At 39.6% G+C, this 15,659-nt stretch overlaps 1 protein-coding gene across 1 annotated transcript in view; it reads right to left on the bottom strand.

The window, feature by feature from the left end:
• The window catches only part of LOC119740619 (kalirin-like), a 57,688-nt gene that overhangs the window by 25,592 nt on the left and 16,437 nt on the right, over nt 1-15,659 (bottom strand). The window contains exon 2 of the mRNA XM_038215981.1: nt 2,802-2,876. Coding sequence (XP_038071909.1) covers nt 2,802-2,876 — 75 coding nt within the window. The remainder of the gene's footprint in view (nt 1-2,801; nt 2,877-15,659) is intronic.

Here is a 15,659-nt window from a genome sequence, read left to right as displayed (position 1 = left end):
AAATCCCAAAACCACAGATTTATAGATCGTGACTTGACTTGAAACTGTAGGACATGTAATGGATATGTGATGGGCTCCTGAGGTTATGTGATTGAATCATTCATGACACTGAGTTTTGGACATTTGGTAAAATGTTTCATATCGTGTGATGTCAAAATACATGCTTATGACCTTTGCGCCAAAAATGTAAGCACTACATTGTCAATGCTTGTTAGAAGGCATGTAATGCCACAAAAGAGGTACCAGTACTTCCAAGACTTCCGATGACTTTCTTTTCCATTTTTAACGGCAGACAAGGGAATTTTAAGAAAGAGGAAATCACCTGATCGGAGGAAAAGTTGCATGCCTGAATATAATTCTCTGGGACTCGAACCCCTGACCAACATGTACATGTATCGCTAATCTGTGCCTTAAATCGGTAAAAAGCAAAACCTTGTGTTAGGCAAAAAAAAAAAATAAGTCGGTCTCTGGTCAGCACGCGCGTCGATTTTAATCATGTGCGTCGATCTTTTTTTTCCAAAATGTTCCGCAGTAGCTCCAACAGCGCCCTCTATTTCCACACCTCCTCAATTTTTTTTTTACCAAAGAGCACCAAGGAATGGGAAATTGCACCAAGGCAAATGATCGAAAGCACCAAGGCAAATTATGGAGGACACCAATGTACATGAGGACACCAAAAAAGCAAAATAGTACCTACCTTGTCTGTACAATCCAAGCTTGAAGAAAAAAAAAAGCAAAAAAAAAAAAAAAGCCGCGTGGCCGCGTCAATTCCGGAACTTTGGTCTGACCAGAGACCGAATATTTATTTTTTTTGGCCTTACAGATGATTTTTTTTTTGTTACAACCATTTATAAGTACTGTATATAAAACTTAAACTCCTGCATACACTCATTCCCTTTTTTACCATCTGTGTGGACATTTTATTTGTTTTCAATAAACCACAAAGGAAAACTGACTAGGTGCATTATACATGTAGTTATTTTAAAAAGTTGAACAAAGAAATTGACTGGAGTGGGTTTTGAACCTGCGACCTCAGTGTATCCTCTGGAAGTGATCCATGTTTGCTATAATTTCCCAGGTTTGCAGCATTGCTAATGTTGCTAGCATCATTCAACTTTTAAAATAGATGGTTTTTTTGGTTAGAAACCAAACATGAACTTTCCACTTTGAACTTGAACTTTCGACGGTCATCAAGCCTCAAGTGAAGTAGTAACAGCTAGGCTCTACATGTACCTTCCTAAATCTTGGAAATTCTCTGAGACTCTTACAAGATTTTGAAGAGTCCGAGTGGAAGAGTGTCAAACATAAACAGCTGGGAAGATGCCATGCAATTCATTAAAAATGATAATATACTCTTCCAGTCTCTCTCTCCCCCCCCCCCTATTTGGCACTCTAAACTCCTCCCCTCTTCAGTCCTCTCTCCTCCCTCAAATGAGCCATAAAAGGATACCAAACATGGCTTTCATTATCATTCAATATCATTCAATGACCAGAGAAGGGAAAAAAACAAACAGTTATTGTGTGTGATTCATCCTTAATGATCTGGAAAAAAGCAGGCCAGTTGCTCAACGGACACATGTGTTTTAGATCAGTCGGTACGCTCACCGGAAACTTTCCGATAAATGGGGTTTTAGGATGAATGTAGATTCATTGAAATGCCATCATTTTTTTAAAATAATTACCGGTGGAATGTTTTTGTTACTGAAGGCAGTGAACGGTATATACCATGTCATAGTTGTTCACAAAATTGCATGTTGTGTTAATATGACATCCCTTTCAAAGGAAAAAAGTAATAAACCTGTAATGTAGCCAGAGATCACGCCCAAAGTCACGATGCTAGCAACATTAGCAATTACCACTAGCAACATTAGTAACAGTTTGTTACAACTGATAGTTTTAGGCTTTGCGCAGTGGATTAAGTGTGTCAGTGTCGCTCTGCAATTAAACCGTGTAATAATCCCTCAGGATTGGGGAGATACATGTACGGCTTAAACAGCCCAGCACTAAGCCTCTTCGCTCTTCTAGGGATCACTACATGTAGAGAACACGTGTCAATAATATGAGACCAACTTGTGCTCCATGTGGAAAAGCTGTCACATGACACCAACCAAAACAAGCAAGAGTTGTCCTCACAAGTCTTAGGAAGTCATCCCTGAGTCGGAAGTGGAGTGGCAAACCATCCGGATGAACTGTGACAAACGCTTTCCACTGTCTTTATTTTCACTGTCCCTTTGACTTTGTGGCTGACTGACGACCAACTTAAAGGCGCAAAGGATCATTTGCATTTATCCCAAATGTAACCCAACGAATTATCATCAAAATACTCACTTGGAATAAAGATCGTACTGGTACTAAACACCCAGAGAAATTATTCCGTCTGGCTTGCTGTCATTTACAAGAAATTAAGAAATGTAGGTGATTTCCAATGATCAGTCAACTGACTGACTTTTGGATGTGTACATGTAAATAGTGCTATGGACGAAATTGTGTTTCATGATCAAAAGGTTGTTCATGGTTTTTCACTGCTTTCTCAAAAAGTGTAACTGCCACTGAGTGGAAACTTCAACAGGTTAGGTTTTGAACGTTCTTCTTCGGATTTTGAGTGGTGTTTTTATTGGAAACAAACAAAATGCATGAAAAGCAAATGATCCTATGCATGCCTTTAACAAGTCTATGAAAAAAAAATATATTTGCTTTACAGTCATGCGTGCAGATTCCAAATCCGGTTTGGAATTTCAAACTTTTAAAACTGGTTAAATTAAATCCTCCAGACTTATATCAGACAACATAGTAGAAAATACCTGAGCAATAAGCAATCTTCTCTCTCAGGATAGGGAGAACATCGGACGCTCTCAGCCCATCACAATGGAAGGCACCTGAAAATAAAGGGAGACAAAAAAATACAAATTTATAATTGTGACCAAGCCACACAAAATGTTTCAGAAGTCAGAAAATGGAGGCAACGCGTCCATGCAGTGAAGAAACGGATACCTACATTTGTCGCACTGGTAACTCATCCCAGTTATTTCCCTGAGTAGAAACAAGTGCATCCCTTACACCACTCTCGCAACGGTAAATCCATGTAGAAACATCACATGGCCGACCTACAAAATCCACCAACCGTGGCCACTCACGCAAGCAGCATGTATGCAAATCAAGCCAGGACAGAGAACTTGTGTATGTGTTGAGAGTGAAGCTAAACAATAACAATGAGGCTTCCACGAGCACATCTGGGCATTACAAATCTTGCATCACCACTTTTGTTGGAGCCTTTCTCTTAAGCTCTTGGGGATATGGACCCCGTCTGTGTGTCATTTCACGGCCACGAGCCGGCAACTTATCAGTCCCGCTTTAATTGGCCAATCTACTCGATAAATTATTACTGTCGACAAATGGATTGTGCAGTCTGTAATCCCCACTTCCACAACCCCCCCCCCCCCCACCACAACATCGTCATCGCTTTCGGAGGGCTCATTACCCGTTGATTACCCATAATGCCAAGGTGAAAAACTTCAGGCAGACCGGGGCGATTTTGGAGGGAATGCAGAGGCGTGAGGACTGAATTGTGCCCGGAGATGATTGATTTGAGATACCAGGGGGTGTGATGACACAGAATTCCAATGACTTTGGAGCCATACCACACTTTGACCATCTAGCTAGGCATATGAACATGTTCCAGTAACAAAAGACATAAACTACATGTATATTTTGGAATCTTATTGGATCGTTCCACAAGGTTTTTGAGCGTTTGAGATGGTTACTGCTGCTGAGTTTGCATGAGGCAGCAACAAGTTCCGGCCGGCATCTGTCACGAAGGAGGTGAGATCAAGTTTAAAATTTGGTAAGACATGTGCTTTACGTACAGTACAGGTACAGTACATGTACACATATATGTGACCCGCTCCACAAAAATGAGTCTGTTGTGGCAAAACTGACATTTTGAGTTAACTACATTAATAAAATGGGAATGAAATAAGCTTTCATTTGGTATATCACGGACCTCTCTAGGGCGTTTGGTTGCACTGTTGTGCCTTTTTTAATTCTGTCAAGTTTTTGCAAAGCAAGAAATGTCTCAATGAAGAAAAAGGGGTTTAAAAATTACAAATACACTGTAACTAACCAAGAAAAGCACCAAAAATCATAAATTTGTTAGTCTTTTTCTTACAATATTTAAATTTCTGTGTAAGATATCTGAACTAAAACTATCAAACAAAAAAATAAAACAAAAACAAAAAAAATCCAAATTTTGAGCAAATTTTCACTGTTTCCATTTAAAAGTGGTGAAAGCTGGAATTCAAGCTATGCGACATCAGACTCATTTTTGCAGAGCGGGTCACATATGTGTCCTGTTCTTAATAAGGCCAAAAAAAAAATTCGGTCTCTGGTCAGACCAAAGTTCCAGAATTGACGCGGGAACGCGGCTTTTTTTTTTTTTTTTTGCTTTTTTTTTTTTTTTTCAAGCTTCGATTGTACAGACAAGGTGGGGTACTATTTTGCTTTTTTGGTGTCCTCATGTACATGTACATTGGTGTCCTCCATAATTTGCCTCGGTGCTATCGATCATTTGCCTTGGTGCAATTTCCCATTCTTTGGTGCTTTTTGGTAAAAAAGAAATTGAGGTGCGGCAATAGAGGGCGCTGTTGGAGCTATCATGGAACATTTTGGAAAAAAAAAAGATTGACGCGCATGATTAAAATCGATGCGCGCGCTGACCAGAGACCGACTTATTTTTTTTTTGGCCTAAGACTGGCAAACTTTGTAAAACTTCCACACTTAGTATTATGTGCACTTAAACAATAGGCCTATGGTTTACTTTCCTGGATTAAACAATTGAATTTGAATTTGAACGGTTTGGTAGGCAAAGAATATTCTATTAAGCACGAGAGTCTCTCATTAAGTGTCATACATGTACATGTACATCCAGTATGTAAAAGTAATGTACTTGCAATGTATATTGTGTGATTACAACATGTATGTTTATTCTATGCATTTCCTCAAGGAAAAGGCAACATTTGTGCGAAGTACTGAAAACTGTTAAAATACAATTGTGACAAATAAAAAAGTTTTGAAGACTATAGACAGGTTTACAAGCAACTTCGTAAAATCAAGTGAATTCCCTTTTATGCACCTTAGTTTGGAGATAAAAACTCCATATTTTCAGCTAAAATAACAACATCAAATCTTACAAGACGAGGCCAGAGTTTTTGAAGTAGATTTATGGATCTGTTCAAATAAAGCAGAAATGGAAATGAAGCTGAAGTTGAAGTCTGTGTTACAGATGGCCTGCATCAGAGTTGTATTGACTCAAGTCACAACTTTTGGTGACTCGACTCAACTCGAGTCTACAGGTAACTGACTCGACTCGACTCGATTCACTGCGAGTAAATGACCTGACTCGACTCGAGTCCCTCATCAGAAGACTCGACTTGAGTCAAAGGCTAATAACACTTGAATCCCAAAACTGTGCAAAAATATATTTGGGGTGACTAATGGTACAAAGTCATTTATGTTCGCGTACTTCTCGCGTTACCGTCAAGTTGTGGCCGCTTATCGCGTACAAATATACGCCATACCACGGACTCCTACCTCGTGGTTTGATAACATAGAGCACAAAATATCTTGGAACCAGATTTCAAATGCACTTCACAATTCTTGATTTCATCATCGGCTTCGGGTAATTTCTTAAGCCCTTGAAAGAACTCCAGCTAAATTGATGTCCTGCTTTCAAAAAAAATATTAAGATATATTTCTCCTAATTTATAACAGTTTTGTATGTTTCCATTTGGTTTTGACATTGTCAGCGTAAAAATAATTCCAGATTATGCACAACCCATCCATTGTAGCCACAGCTGAAAGCAGAAGCCATGTTTTGAAATCTGGCCCGTGATGAGCACTGTGCTTTGCTGATGGGATAATAATTGTACGCACAGCAAGCATTGGGTTTCAATATGGCAATTGATTTTCAATATGAGGAAACGAATAACAAAAAAGTACAATGAACATAATACTTGTACCGTACTTTCCAAGTCTCGACAACTGAATCAACATCCAAATCAATTACGCGTTCACATTGTACCTTTGACATTTATCTTTAACGATCCATAATTTGCTCTCTCTGCACAGGTACAATGTATGGTAAGTATCGGGGATTCGAAAGATATCTGTTTCCATATTTTCAAAGTATGGCAAATAAGGACATGCATTAACCAGTTTGAGTCAGAGGATGTGATAACACGCACTGGCTGTTTTTATACACAGGCACAGCCAACGGGTTAAAACATTAAGCATGCCTTGAATGGCCTCCGGGTGACATCTAAACACGCCAATCCAAGCCTATAGTTCTCGTTTAAATGACGTCATTTCCTACAGACGAGCCACGTGCATCGGCATTTTGAGCGTCAACTTGCATTTGTAACACGCATCAGCTGGGTCGTGTTTCGAACACATTTCGAGCAACAAGCGCGCGTGTTTGAAACATTTTAACACTGCGCATTGCATGCTCGATTGCGTAAAATACGCAGTTGCACTTCTCCTACAGAAATGGCCGTCATTGAACGAGCCCTATTGACCCGGCCCGGAGTGTTGAAAAATATAAAATTTCAGCAAGAAAAATCGTACAAATACTGTTGAAATGACTCTTGCGAATCAGTATTTGTGGTGTTTGACAGTAAATAAGTTGGCTGCTATATTTGGCCTTTTTCGAAAATTGAAATTTTCGGCAAAAATAATTCCGTCACGAACTGGTTAAGATTAATAACATATTGAACATAAAGCGTAGGGGATAACACATGACCATGTAGTGGTAGGCAATTTAGACTTTAATTGAAGGCATGAAATTACACTTTTTCAAGCACAAACATGTCAAAATTGTTTTAAGATATGCCATATGGGTGAAAAATGGCATTGACAATATCCTAAATTAAGAAATGGCAGCCATTTACAGAAAATGTTCAAAAATGTTGGCACGCGTGTATGAGATATGGTCATCGTTATTCCAAGTCTTTTGCATGCAGTGCTATTGTTTTGACCATGTCTGATAGACTTGCGTGTGGACAAACTGGTACGACATGACGCGAAAAAATTACTTTAGGAGAAGGGGGGGGGGAATTCAAACAAACCACAGAAATACAAAATATTGGAGAAAAGCATAACCATGGTCAAGAGATGTACATGTAAATAGAAGAATAATGGAATTTGAAGAAGATATATTTTTATCTAAATTCCTCTGCTTGTGCTCCCCAAATCAACTCTGCAACCTCCTAAATTTGAATTAAAATCATCATAGGACAAAATTCCAATAAATGTCAAGACAGATAAGGAACCAAAAACCTCATCCCAACACCCATCTTGACTCTGAGTCATATAAGTGTAATTTCTTTGCATCTTTAACAGCCATATAAATTATGGAAAATGCTGACGCCCTACTGTTTTTTATGACCTAATAATTCCTGCCCGGTTGATACCGTTACATTAGCCTCAAAAGCCTACCATAAATTTTGACATAATTTTTTTTATTTTGTCCATCTGGTACATGTATCAGAATCTTCTCTTGGGGCTTACTATATGACACTACCCATGCTCGAATCCCCAAAGTCAAGGGCGTCAAGTGACTGCATTGTGTAGATGAACGGCGTGTATCACCTAATCAGGGGTAACCAATACCCTTTATGGGGGGTTGTCCTCACGGGAATCAAGGAGTCTCCAGAATCGATGAGTCACACTCCCGAGGAAAACATAAACAGCGAGCGAATTCGCTGAAAGATGTTTACAATGGACCTAGTCTAACAACAGAGGGCGCTGTACACGTACCGCTGTGAGGGAGAGTGCCTCATCTGGGCCAGTTATTGCAATTAGAATGGACTCCTTGCACAAGTACCCCCTCAATGGTTACAAAGACAAAGTTGGGAAGGACCATTAGGCCGTGTCCGAAGCCGGCTTCCAGAGCTATGGATACGTCTATTGTCAGCCGCGCGTCCCCGCGTATTTTTAATGGGCGCAGACTTAGACCTAGCTCTAGACAGCTGATTGGGATGCAGCCTTAGGAAGGAGTCAAATGCATAGAGCGTGTACATGTACATTGTAAGTCTTGCCAGTCCACGTTCACTTCTTCTGTGGAAGTCTTGGTACAAAGCACTGACTAGTCTAGACGCCCATGTTTGAATCTACTCAATTGTTATCTGCATGATTGACTGAACGGAAATTGAGCTCAACAAATTTATTTTTGTAATAGTCATCAATTTCCAATATTTGCAATATGTTGAAAATTGTAACGCTTTGTTTTCTTTTCTTTTGATAACCCATGTACATGTATGTACCCATTTATTGCCCATGATTGGATGGGCCCCGTCTAGCCCCATAAATGTGGCCAATTTACTGGACTGCCTCCGTAAACATAGCCCACACATCCACATGTACAAAAAGGTGTCACACTTTGTCAAATTTTGATTTTCACATTTAGGCTTAGTTTGTAGGGTTTTTTGCTTTAGAAGCATACTCACCCTCTTTATAGGCTTATCAGAAAGTGCTGCCTTTTTCAGATGTCTATTTTTCGTGAAATTTCCAGATTCATTTGCACACATTTGCGTATCAAAATTTCAACATGAAATTTCACAAAAATGAGACATCTGAAAAAGGCAGCACTTTCTGATTAGCCTATAAAGAGGGTGAGTATGCTTCTAAAGCAAAAAAACCCTACAAACTAAGCCTAAATGTGAAAATCAAAATTTGACAAAGTGCGACACGTTTTTGTACATGTGGACGTGTGGCCTATGTTTACGGAGGTAGTCCAGTAAATTGGCCACATTTATGGGCAAGGCCCCGTCAGGACACATTAACAAATGCACACAAAAAAAGCGGTTCACACGTTGTAGATCTTTTAAATGGTACCCGGATGTGCTGTATTTACTCGTAAAATCTCCCAGGTTTCTGAGGTGAACTTGCACATTCTATTGCTGATGGCACATGATGCTCACACAAAGATTCTACATGTTTACAACTTCAGCATATTAGTCATAATGCGTACTTTGCACCACATCATGGGTGGGAACCAGAGCGCACGTACGCAGTGTGTCCTATGAACTAGAGCTCTCGTGAAAGGTGACTAGAGCGCCATCTACGGTTCATACACAAAAGCACATTGCAAAATATAGGCCTTGAGGGGAACATTTATCAATCAACCACTGTCTCCTGGCCTTAAGAGGTTCCTGATGATTGATCTCTGGGGATGAGGTAATCATTACTGCACTAGTCATGACAGATGTCAAGTTGAAAGGGGAAGTTAAAAACAAAACAGTGGGGGGGGGTGGTTAGTGATTGCACAATATTTAACTGACAACAGCACATACGAGATATGTGCAAGAGGCACCTCCGTGCAAATTTAGGGATTAAAGTGTGGGATTTTTCCTATTACCGGTACATGTACCTCTGAATCTTGTAATTTACCGTTTACATTGTATCATCAAGAATGACTTGGAGGACGACTGCATTAATTACAGAATGCAACCAGAATGTGTTAACCATGGATATCAGATGTAACAGGTTCAGGAAACAGGTGGAACCTGAATTTAAAGAATGACCCATGTGGTGTAAGTGTAGATATAATGAACATGTAAATTTAAAAAAAATTGGGGGGGGGGGGTTCAGCCTCCTCAATCCTGGCGCCCAAAGGGGATGCCCTGTCGCCCCAGCCTCGACTCCACGGGCGCGTGCGCGTTCCTTCACTAACCACTGGCCGTGAGAAATACGTAAACGACTCTGACCAGCTATTCAGAGCGTACTGCGTGCGTATTTCGAAGACAGCGTGCTCTATATCTCCTGCACGCCACGTCACATACAAACATTTTTTTCACAACTGTGCGATGACTGGATGGATTCTAAATGCATCGTTTTTCCCCCCAAAAAAACTGTATCTTGTGTTGTAAAGGGAGGACAGAGGTACGTACATTTAATATAAAATCTAGCTAAATAACTTGTCATCGAAATCTCATGTTTGAAAGAATTGATTCTACAAAAAAAATAACTTTCACAATTTTAAGCACTGTGTCGCGCGTTACATCGACTGTGCAAGGCATGATAGGAAACAACATGGCACAGCAAGATCGTACATGTACCCATGGAAACGAGGTTGCAGTCCCCCCCCCCCCCTCCACCTCTCCCTTGCTTTCCTTACCAACCATTACATGTACACATGTATGCAAAGTACTAATAGTATACCGGTATCCTTGTACTGAGCTGCACTTTCCATTTTCCTTGACATAAATTAGTGTACCAGTGCTTTCAATCAAATTTGTGTCACACTGGTACAGTTTGTGCAACAACTGAAGGTTGGACAATGCCACAGGTACATAATGTTTACTATGGAGTGATATACCGCGGTATAAATAAGAATAATATTATTTTACTTCGGAGTCAGTAGACTTGTTCCGAACACAGCCCTGGATGGTGCCAATGGAACGTGCCCAATGATCCATCTTCCCAGCTGGTGACCCAGATCATATTGCGTTATGACTCATACTCAAATATGACAATGAACATGATCAGCCATCTCATCATTGTAAACTGTGTACAATTGTACAGAGTACATGTACATGAATGTGCCCATCGAGTGCACTTCAATGCATAATGGGTCATTACTGCATTCATCGGTTTCTGCATCATTTGGTAGTAACATAAGCAGGCATACATGTACTACATTGTATTAGTTATCCCACGAGCATGAGTGGAACATGGAATAATGTAGTGCGTCTGTGTCCCATATGCAACGAGACCAAAGGCCGAGTGGTATCCCATGTACAAATGTATGTGGGACGCAGACGCAATACATTTTCCGTGTTCTACAAGCGCGAGTGGGACAACAAATTTACCGGTATCTTCAAGCAAACTTGACGCAGAGTAAAGATGGAACACGCACGCGGTACACAAACTTTTCAGCAGTTATCCATATTACACGTGCATGCTGTATGGAATGACAAGAGCATCTAAGCATAGCGCAATACGCGGAGTGCAGTTTGGACCACGGCCGTGATACATGGATATCATATGTACATGGCTTGTTGCCACTGATCGACCAATCAGGATCGAGGATTCAAGTTTACTTGAAGATAAATGTACAACTGAGAAATCACAAAAGCATGGAAATTTAAGGTTTTGCAAGACTACAAAAAGTTAGTCTTCACTTTTTTTTGGGAACACACACGGGAAGTTAAAAAAGAGGAAATCAGTGAAGTGAGGAAATGGTTTCTAGTGCTTTTCCTTTTCAAAAAGTGCAAAACACCCATACACTTTGAAAGACCTTGTGAAAATTGTGTTCATAGGAACAACATGTACATGATTTACATGCACCCTGGAGGAAAGCTGAAAATTAATAACCCCCCCCCCCTCCCCCAACCTCAATTGATGGTTTGATTTATTATGGTCTCATGCTAAAATGTATTCACAGGGCCCTCAAGGAAAGCAGTTTTGTAACTGAAGAGGCCTCCCTGTTTAAATAAGACTGCAAATAAAATAAATAAAATATTACTGCTGTGATTAGAAAACAAAACAATTAAAAGGAATTCATGCAAAAAGAGACTGACAATTCAGAAAGACTTTTCGGAGTGCAGTTTGTTTTTTTGGTAAGACTAAGGGTAAGAGTATGGTTGATTAAGAAATGTTTTTTGAGACAAGACTATGACAGATCAATCAACTTTAGGAGGAATTATAGAAATTTTAGATTTAGAATTTTTTGAAATTTTACACTGCATACAATATGCTAGCTGAATCAATCTTATACAAACACATCCAACTGTAAAACTGTACAAATTACGTTGTAGATAGATGGTTGTAGCAAATGAGCATACGCTCCACACATGAGCGTGCATTATTATCTGTGTACACACTCATTGTTTCCAGGTCCACGAAAAGTACAGCGCCCCTTTCACTATATGGCACACACACTGATCACACCTGTCCTGGGTGTGCGTCATGCGAAATGATGCCCAATCAACAGTACAATGGTGAACGTTCTTGTACAAACCCAAATGTAATTTACTGTAGCTGCGTACGTACCCTGCGTCCGTACCCTACAGGCTATGGATGTCTGAAAGGTCTCGCCAGAACATGAATGTGGTCGACGGAGTGACATCATGAACGCCTGATGTAATTACAATGCACTGGTGGTTTCTTCCGTCTAGACATCTGGGATTCCACATGTAATAATAATGGCATCACGATCTAGACCTCATCAGTGCTTGACCCATTAACCCTAATAAAAGGAAATTTGTACACAACCCTCTCCATGTATCCAAACGATTTTTACTGATGAGCTCCTGGTTTAATATTGCTGGTGAATATAGAGAAGACTCACTCTACAATAAACATCTGATGAGTAGTCCATCAATAATATTGTATATTTGAAAGAAAGTGGAAAGAATGTAGTATCCAGATGCCACTTCAGCACTTGTGTACAAAGTCTATGGAGAGCCACGAAAATTTTATAAGTATAGTAGTAGAAACGTTTATTTCAATGTTGCCATTTCCACACAATAAAATGTTACAATGCCGTGTAAACATATTATACAGAGCAAAATGCAATAAATTATGTAATTGTGTGTACTAATAGTGTACATGGATCAATACCGGTACTAAAACAATTTTACGACAACATTTAGGTATAAGGTGAAGCTTCCCAAATTCCCGTCTTGTTGACATTTTTACACTGGCTGACCTTTAATATTGAGATGATATTATGTGAAGGAAAATGTGGTGTCAGGTTGCAATATTCTTACCAAGAAAGTTACTATGTACAATGTACATTTTGTGGATATGGATGGGATAACATTGTGGATTGTATAATATTATTGTAGATGGCAGAATGTGCAGCATGGGTGGAAAATGAACAAGAAGCTTGGATGGCTGTTGGCTTGTGACTTGCAGACAGGCAATAACGTCACAGATGACATACTGGTACAGTTCATGTGTACATGTACATACTGCATATTGTAGACACAAGTCACGCATGATGTATAGCACCGTACATGTAACCATGCTGAGCACATGTCTGGTATTATAATTACAAGGGCTGCTCATGTCATCGCTCCAGAAAAAAATTAAGTATGGAGCCTGAAATGAAAGGACTCTTCAAGACGCTCTTTTTACCCCGATACGGAAGAAAAGAGCAGTCAACATGACGCCACAGACTTTAATCATGCTGCCACCATTTCAGTCATGTTCCCTGTATCCAATTAATAGTACTGAATGATTACAGGTTTTTTATGCAAACAGGAACCAGACTCTTTTCCCTTCCAGCCTCGCTTTGGCTACGTTGATTTTAATGGGAAAAAATCAAGATGGCCGCAACATGATAATGGTCTATTGAGACATCTCTATGACGACAAATAAATAAATGTACACGCACAAGAGCAGGTTGCAATATTGATGTCTTAATTATTACTGCACGTGTACATATCAATGGCATACAATTTGCCACACGTATGCATTGCAATGTACATGTACATGTAAAGGTCTGCACGAGACAATCACGTAATCATTACATCTTGTGTGCACATGTAATGTATATAAAGTACTTTTAAAGACATGTACCGGTATACATTGTACTTTATGTGCACTAATTGTACCTGTGTTTTGTTCTGTTATATATCTGTTTTGTCCATGACAAACCATGATTTTTTCTTATCCCTAACCTTGTTAGCTATCATAACACTCCGGATAATCCACAAAAATGTCTTACTCATCCCAACTGCCAGAGCCCAACTCATCCGGCACAAATTCAATAATACTCCGTTCCCGCCATCACGTACGCCAACCCCGGCATCATATATCGCATCATTTCATACCACGCTCGTATTTGGGTCATAACGGCCAGCGGGCTCAGGGATCACGGACGGAGAACCGTTTTTGTCCGTCCACGTGCAGTGCTCGTTGATAAGGGAACTCTCAGAGAAATATAAAAAAAAAACACTCCAACTTGCGTAAATATTATTGTAATGACATCATCCAACGATCGCAGGCTGGCTGTGTTGTGATCGTGTACGCGTACACGTTTATGTAGGTCATCTTCTTTATTGATGGTCGGTTGGCCGTGAGTTCAGAGAACTCTGAGGCATCTCTTGCTTCCATAATGCTTAAACCTGATGTGATGTAAAAATACTGTGGTCTCCGAAGTATAAAGCAATCTTGTAAAAACTTGCTCAAGCAGCAGTAAAACTACTCAGTAACTCTTCATTTTTGTCTTAAAAAAAACCGCAGGGTCACTCTATAAATTTGCCATCCACTGTTCCTCCTGTCCCCGTTTCATCTGACATCTATGATTAAAATTCTGATGCCCTCCTTAATGCAGCCATCCTCCAAAAGTGCTGAATAGCCAACAAATACAATGTAGATCAACAATCAGAGATACATTTTATGGAGATTCTCCTGCTGAACAGCATATACTTTACATTTTTGTCAAGATACATGTATTTGTCGAGATATTTTTGTCAAGATAACTTCATTATTGATCGCCACCAGTCTCTTTTAGCTAAGGGCAAATCCTCTACTCCACTCCACCATTATGATAATCTTCTACTACCATAACAGGATAAGAACCGATAATCAGCATCAAAAGTGGCCCCTTAATGATCACTCGGGAGATAACTCATGTGCATTTCTATGGGGCTTGAGGGGGAGAATAGTGGCGTTCATTTTGTATTATGGTGGGCCCTTGACTTGGAATTATCACAGGCATGTTTTTAAACCTCATTCCCTCGTTTGTTTGTTTTTTCTCTGATAACCATCCTGAATCCTCCAAGTTCCAAAAAGGGATTCCAGTTCAGGATCCAATAAAACCGATTCCAAAGATGGAATCAGAATCATGATTCCACTTTTTTTTACCAACATATTTGAGTGTAAAATCAGTATCATCGTTGTCTACTGCATGCCTTCTTTTTCTTACAATCACTAGGGACAACACTGAGTATACAGTGTTTACAAAATACGTCAGTGAAGGGCAAAACCCAATATTGAATTTACCAGTTAATCGCCCCGTTGATTTTCTTTTTTTTTCAAATTTGGAAATGAGTATACTGAAAAGTAACATCTATTAATTTGTGTATACTTTTTATCTGAACAGAAAGGAAGTTTAAGAATGTCTATTTTCGTTTGACTTCAAAAATGGTGGACTGTGGTCAAATTCATATGCAAATCATTATCTTTTTGCCATAAACATGCAAGGTCTGAACATTGTGCATTTCAATAAGCACCTTCATCTCACTGTAACTTCCCGACACAGATGAAAATGTCTGATTGAGTGTGCATTTACAGGTAGAATGGGAACCCGGTACCCGATTGAAAAAAAACACGGGTACCCGTTAAAGAAACCCAACCGCAAAATTAGAATCTCGGAAGTTGCTGTTCAAATTGGGTGCGCACAATGATACTACCACATTAGTTCTTCAACGCAGCAAGATACAAGTGTGTGTACAGTTAGTTTTAAAACTTATGAATCATGCAACTTTCGCGAGCATCATAAACGTGAAATATGTTTTGTTTTCCCCTGCAGACTGGTTTTATTTCATTTCAAAATTCCCCACAAATAACATTCAAAACCTTTCTCTTTCATTGCCTGAGAAGTTACTAATAATTTGGAAGTTGGTTATGGGCACCTGATCCCACAACCTGGAACA

The sequence above is a fragment of the Patiria miniata genome, unplaced genomic scaffold, assembly GCF_015706575.1.
Source record: "Patiria miniata isolate m_02_andy unplaced genomic scaffold, ASM1570657v1 HiC_scaffold_5, whole genome shotgun sequence".
Taxonomy (NCBI): Eukaryota; Metazoa; Echinodermata; class Asteroidea; order Valvatida; family Asterinidae; genus Patiria; species Patiria miniata.
The sequence above is the reverse complement of the archived record's forward strand: the minus strand, read 5'-3'. Positions and strand labels throughout refer to the sequence as shown.